The sequence below is a fragment of the Geospiza fortis genome, unplaced genomic scaffold (genome assembly GCF_000277835.1).
Source record: "Geospiza fortis unplaced genomic scaffold, GeoFor_1.0 scaffold97, whole genome shotgun sequence".
Lineage (NCBI taxonomy): Eukaryota > Metazoa > Chordata > Aves > Passeriformes > Thraupidae > Geospiza > Geospiza fortis.
The window spans coordinates 3,764,251-3,770,514 of NW_005054343.1; the positions used below are offsets into that span (position 1 = coordinate 3,764,251).

The 6,264-nt window shown below is 57.4% G+C and overlaps 2 protein-coding genes across 2 annotated transcripts in view; both read left to right on the top strand.

Moving 5' to 3' along the window:
* The window catches only part of LCAT (lecithin-cholesterol acyltransferase), a 10,949-nt gene extending 5,182 nt beyond the window's left edge, over positions 1–5,767 (top strand). The window contains exons 4-8 of the mRNA XM_014307745.1: positions 2,320–2,531; positions 2,999–3,114; positions 3,460–3,555; positions 3,643–3,867; positions 4,626–5,767. Of these exons, the coding sequence (XP_014163220.1) occupies positions 2,320–2,531; positions 2,999–3,114; positions 3,460–3,555; positions 3,643–3,867; positions 4,626–5,248 (1,272 nt within the window). The 3' untranslated portion in view covers positions 5,249–5,767. The remainder of the gene's footprint in view (positions 1–2,319; positions 2,532–2,998; positions 3,115–3,459; positions 3,556–3,642; positions 3,868–4,625) is intronic.
* Positions 5,659–6,264, top strand: part of LOC102045406 (uncharacterized protein KIAA0895-like) — a 12,233-nt gene continuing 11,627 nt past the window's right edge. The window contains 2 exon segments of the mRNA XM_031058399.1: positions 5,659–5,672; positions 5,848–5,902. Coding sequence (XP_030914259.1) covers positions 5,659–5,672; positions 5,848–5,902 — 69 coding nt within the window.

Consider the following 6,264-nt stretch of genomic DNA (forward strand, 5'->3'; position numbering starts at 1 on the left):
CTGCAGCCCCCCAGGCGGACAGGACCGGGGTCCTGTGCCACTGCCGGCTCCGTGGGGTTTGGCTGTGATGGGTCTTGGCTGTCTGGATTGGAGCCACCAAGTGAGGGTGTCACACAGCTCCTCCCATTCACCGAGCTGGCCGTGCCCAGGTGGAGCCTTTTGGAGCTGAGGGGATAGACTGGGCACCCCAGAAAGCAGGTGGGTCTCTGATATCTCACAGCTGGCCCATAGAGTGTTTTAGGGCTTGTTTGTGTCTGGGGAACTCTGCTGGCAGAGGGACAGGGGCTGCGGCACAACCTCTTGTGCCACTTCCCAAACAGGCTGCCACCGGTGCCGGGGGTGCATCCACCACCTCTCACTTCCCTGAAGCCCATCCCATCCTGCGTCTGCTCCCACTCCCTGGAGATGGCTAAGTCATCCTCTGCTGCTGCAAAGAGGATCCATCTCACATCCCACCCAATGCCAACTCTGACTGGGGGCAAGCCAGCAGGAACAGGGGCTCAGGGAGATTAAAGGAGACGTGAGGGCATCATCTCAGGGAGGTGGAAGCAGCCACCACCAGCTGGTGCCTCTGTGCTGCATGGTTCTGCCTTCCTGTGCCATCACCAGGCACTTGAGCTCAGGTTTTGCCATGAAAACTCTGCTGAGCAGAGTTGGGGCTTTCCTCCTTTTTCTTGACTCATGATGAGTTTCCCCTTGAAAAAAGAGAAGAGAAAAAGCAGAAGATCCCTCCCTGCTGCAATGCCAAGGGCTGACCCTGTAAATTCCCTTCCCAGGGGCATCAGGGGGCACAGGCCTCCATGTGCTGGGGTTGTCAGAAGACCCAGCTCACTGTCACCAATGCCTCTTTTCAGGGTTACCTGTGACAGTTGGAGCATCTCCTTTTGTCCCCGGTGCCAGCCCCAGGCCGTGTCCCACACCCAGCCAGACCCAGATGCCCCTTGTGCCACTCAGTGCCACCCCCAGGCCGTGTCCCATGCCCAGATGCCCCTTGTGCCACTTGGCTGCCCCTCCTTCCCCTCGGCATCCACAGCCAACCCATCCCCCTGGGCCGGGCGTCCCAGAAACCCCCAGTGCCCTTGGGACCACTGATAACCCCTCTGCCCTCGCAGAACTCCCTTAATAATTACCTAATGTCCTCTGGGAGGGGAGGCAGAGCTCAGAGCTGTGTGCCAGGGGCAGGGGGGTCCTGGCTGTGCACCTTCAGGAGCCGTCAGAGCAGCTCATGCTCCTGCTCCTCTTACTGGCCATCCCTTCTGCCCACTCCCCACCAGGGCTCCCCTACGCCTGTCTGATCCCCACCCAGGTGCTTTGAAGACAGGATTAGACCCTCCCTGCACCCCTAGGGATGTGCCCCAGGCATGGAGGAGCTGTGAGGCAGGTTGAGGAAGGAAACTGCTACCTCTCCTTCCCCTCTTGCATGGCACGAGGCACTGAAGGTCCACACCAGCCCCAGGCACGTATGGCAGGCAAGTCCTTGGACCTGCTGGCACCTTGGGATTTGTCACCTGGTGCTCCCATTCCACCAGGTTCACTGTCCCCTGCAGTCATTCACCTCTTGTCCTCACCCTCACAGTCAGGGCTGGCACCAGGAGCTGGCTCTGGGCCCCTGCACACAGCAGGGAAAGCTCTCCATGGATTCTGGTCCCAGCACAGCGCAGCTCTCAGGGCAGCAGCAGGACGCGTGTCCCATCCCTGCTGGGACACTCCCACAGGCAGGCCAAACACCCTGGTGACTGTCACCTTCCACTGAGGGTGCCCAGGGCACAAAATGAACTTGCTTAAAGCTGTGCTGTGTTTCCTGCACACCATTCCCACTGAATTTCCACAGAGTTCAGTTCCACTGAGCACTGAACCACCTGTTCAGCCTGCATGGAGGGTTTAAAGTTCAGGAAACTCTCCCTGGGAGCTCTGCATCCCTCAGCTGACCACAGCCCCCAGACAAGGTGTCAGGACTGCATTAGGAATGGGCAGCACGAATTCCTTCCCCCAGGCTGCAGCAAGGAGAGGAAGGTGGGAACCCATCCAGGGAGGGGGAGCAATCCAGAGTACTTTGTGCTGCTGGGGACTCGTGTGTTTGAGCCAGGGGTGACAACTCTGGGGATCACCCCATGGAAATGCAGCTCTAGGGGTTCCCAAGGATGCATTTTAGCACTGTTTTCATGCTCACCCAGCATCTCAGCTCCAAGCACCCTCTCTCCTGTGTGGAGTGAGTTGTTCTCCAGAGATGCTGCTCCAGCAGGTGCCCAGCCATCCCCAGGCAGCCCCAGGGGAGCACTGCCTGCGGGTGGGCTAAGCAGCAGCTTGGGCAGCCCCCAGGGTCGGTGGGATGGGGTTTGTAACTGGCTCTGCTCTCCCTCTGTGGTGCCTCCAGTGCCTGGGTGTCTTGGGAACCAGCTGGAAGCAAAGCTGGACAAGCCAGATGTGGTGAACTGGATGTGCTACCGTAAAACAGAGGATTATTTCACCATCTGGCTCAACCTCAACACCTTCCTGCCAGTGGGAGTTGACTGCTGGATTGACAACACCAGGTACCATCCAGCTCTACCATGGGAGCTCCCTGGGGAAATGACCTACCAAGGATCTCCCTCCCCTCTCCTCCCCCCGGCCATGATCTAGCACACACGGAAAAAAAATGGGAGGACTGTGGGATTGTTTGGGAACACAAGTGAGTGGCTACTGCTCTGAGTGTCTGCCCCTTTCCCAAGCTCCTGCCATGTGCTCAAGCCCAGCCAGACCACCCTGAGCACCCACTGGAGATGCTGCCATGCTGCCTGGGGCTGCAGGGTCAGGGGGCTGTGGCACCTGGTTCCATCAGAGCCTCCTGTCCCAGGATGCCAGGAGAGCAGAAGGGGCTCTGGCTGGGCTCCAGTGCACCTCACACCCACACAAGGCTTGGAAACAGCCAGGTCCAAGCCCAACCCAGTGATCTCCACCCCGGCCCTGTGTTCTCCATGGGGACATGGCTCTTCTGTCACCTCCTGTCCTGTCCCCACAGGGTGGTGTACAACCGAACCTCTCGGAAAATGTCCAATGCCCCAGGGGTGCACATCCGTGTTCCTGGCTTTGGCAAGACCTATTCTGTGGAATACCTGGATCAGAGCAAGCTGGCAGGTGAGAGGAGGAGAGGCCAGGGTGTCTGGGGATCCCACATGCTCCCTGCAAATGGGGAGGTGTCCCTGTATCTCCAGCAGGGACTGGTTCTGCAGAGAGCCCAGGGCACTGGGACTGAGGGACATTAGCCTGGGGGACACACTCACTCCAGTTGGGTGCTAGCAGGGAGCATCCCATCCTTGACCCCAGGACTCAGTGGGATGCACAGAGTCACTACATCTGGCTGGAGCCACTGAGCTACAGGGCTTCCCAGGGAACATTTTGACCATGACCAGGACCAGAATGGAAAAAGCTTGACCAGAGAAGACCACAGACCTAATGCCCCCTTGTTGCCTCTGCCCACAGGCTACCTGCACACCATGGTGCAGAACCTGGTCAACAACGGCTACGTGAGGGACAAGACGGTTCGGGCAGCCCCCTACGACTGGAGGGTTGGACCCCGTAAGTCTGGGGGTTGTGGCCAGGCCCCCCACGCTCAGAGGGAAGCGGGATGACCCTCATGCCATCGTGCTCCCCTCTTGTCCACAGAGCAGCAGCCCGAGTACTTCCAGAACCTGAAGGCGCTGATCGAGGAGATGCACGACGAGTACCAGAGACCCGTGTTCCTCATTGCACACAGCATGGGCAACCTGCACGTCCTCTACTTCCTGCTGCAGCAGACACAAGCCTGGAAAGATCAGTACATTGGGGGCTTCATTTCCCTGGGTGCCCCCTGGGGAGGCTCCGTCAAGCCCCTGCGTATCCTGGCATCCGGTGGGTGACTCCTCGTGTGCAGACACCTCCTTGTTTTCTTTCCCTCCTGCAGAAATGGAAGGGTGGTGGTGGGCAGGGAAAGGGCAGAGTGATGAAAGAGGTGGGGGACCCAGTTCCTGTTTAGCCTCTTTGCAGCCCAGAAAGCCACAGTCACTTGCCTAATGCTGACAGTCCAGAATATCTCCAAGTCACAAGTCCAAAAATGCATGAGATTAAAAATCATGTGCTTGAAGGTTTTAACATCTGGCCCCTTGCATCACCCTTAAGTCACCTGCTAATATTTTTTTCTGTTGCCACAAGAGCCAGAGATATTTTTAAGGTCGTCTGCAGTCATTCCATAGTCTTAGGACTTCAGACACACCAAAAAATATCAAGGCTTGAAGGAAACATGCAAGTTGGCCTCTTACTACTGCTTGCTCCTGTTCCTGCAGGCAGGTGTGGTGGTGCCAGGGTTGCAGGGAATGTTCAGGGCTGGGTTGGTCTGTGCCATCACACATCCAGGTTTTCTCCACTCAGGCCCTCTGAGCAGCTAGAGATGTGGAGAGAAGGGTTTGGAAGGCTGTTCTTGATATCTGCAGGCAGGGGGGTAAGGAGAGGATGTAAGGTGATGGGCAGGGGAAGAGCTGAGCTGGAGAAGGGCAGGGGACAGTGGTGAGTCACTGTGGGGAGCGCTGATCCCAGCCCAGCTCCCAAAGGCTCCAAAGGCTGTGTGGGGACATTGTGGTGCCCTTTGTGACAAGCCCTTGCGTGTCCTGCAGGTGACGAGCAGGGCATCCCGCTCATGTCCAACATCAAGCTCCGTGAGGAGCAGCGCATGACCACCACCAGCCCCTGGATGTTCCCCACCACCCTGGCCTGGCCCGAGAGCCACGTCTTCATCTCCACTCCCTCCTACAACTACACCTACCGCGACTACCAGCGCTTCTTCACCGACGTCAACCTGGAGGATGGCTGGTACATGTGGGAGGACATGAAGGACCTGTTGAAGGATTTGCCCCCTCCTGGGGTGGACACGTACTGCCTCTATGGCACAGGCTTCCCCACGGCAGAGACTTACATTTATGATGAGCGTTTCCCCTATGAGGACCCCGTGGATATAATTTATGGTGACGGGGATGACAGTGTCAGCACACGCAGCTTGGAGCTGTGCAAGCGGTGGCGCGACCAGCAGAAGCAGCAGGTGTTCGTCCAGGAGCTGCGAGGTGCCCACCACTTCAACATGATCTTCAGCAACCTGACCCTCAGTTACATCAACGAAATCCTGCTGGGGAGCAAAGAGGAGCAGGGGGAGCCAGGGCAGGCAAGGTCCAGCCCAGAGGCTGGGAAGTTGGTGAAGATGCTGCGTGAACACAAAGCGCGTAAGGAGCCTAAAAAGAACTGAAAGGAGGGAGGGCCAGCTTCCCTCCGTGATGGGCGGCACCACAAACTGCCGTGCAGGGGAGCAAAGGACTTGGAGCTGAGTTTGGAAGGAAGGTGAGCAAGACCAACAGCTCGGGTGGATGGGCTGGCACCCACTTCCACACTGATTGGTTCTTCTTTTGGGAATGGTGATTAATTTTACTTCAGAGGCTTGTCACTTCCCACCAGCGGGTGGATAATTAACCATGCTGCCAGCTCATTAACATCACACTTGTGAATTCCAGCGTACGCACAAGCCCGTGTTGCTAGCAAGCCATTTTTAGGCACTTTAGAGGCTGTGGACCTGTGGTGCTGTAGCTTCTGCTCACTTGGGACAGAGCAACTCACTTAAGAAGAGCAGGCTCTGACTCACCAGATGGTCACAGAGGTAGCATGGGGGTAGCACAGTAGGTGTGGCTTACAGAGCAGCGAGCTAGGCTCCTTGGGCAAGACCAACTCGAAATCAGCAGATTTACAAAATAATAAACACACTTTGCTTCTATATGCTGAGCCTGCCTTGTCCTTCAGAGCCAGACGGTGAAGCCAGCCGTAACCAGAACGTGAGGTGCTTGCTGCCTGCAGGCACTCGAGGAGACAGGGCTTTGGGAAAAACCACAAGGCCAGTGATGCAGCTGGGGTTGGTGATGTGACCAGGGCTGGCAATGTCATGTGGGTGACAATGTGGTTGGGGTTGGTGGTGCTACTGGAGCATGATGCAACTGGTGCTGGCAGAGCAACTGGGATGGAAATATAACTGGCCTTGGAAATGCAACTGGGACTGGCGATGCAGCTCGGGTTGGTGACACAACCTGGGGTGGCGATGCAGCCAAGGCTGGAGATGCAAACAGGGTGGGGATGCAGCTGGAGTCTGGCGATGCAGCCAGGGGTGGCAATACAAATATGGCGACACAGCTGGGGTTAGCCACGCAACCGAGGCAGCAATGCAGCAGCGCAACCGGGACCGGCTGTGCAACCGGGACAAGCAGTGCAACCGGGACC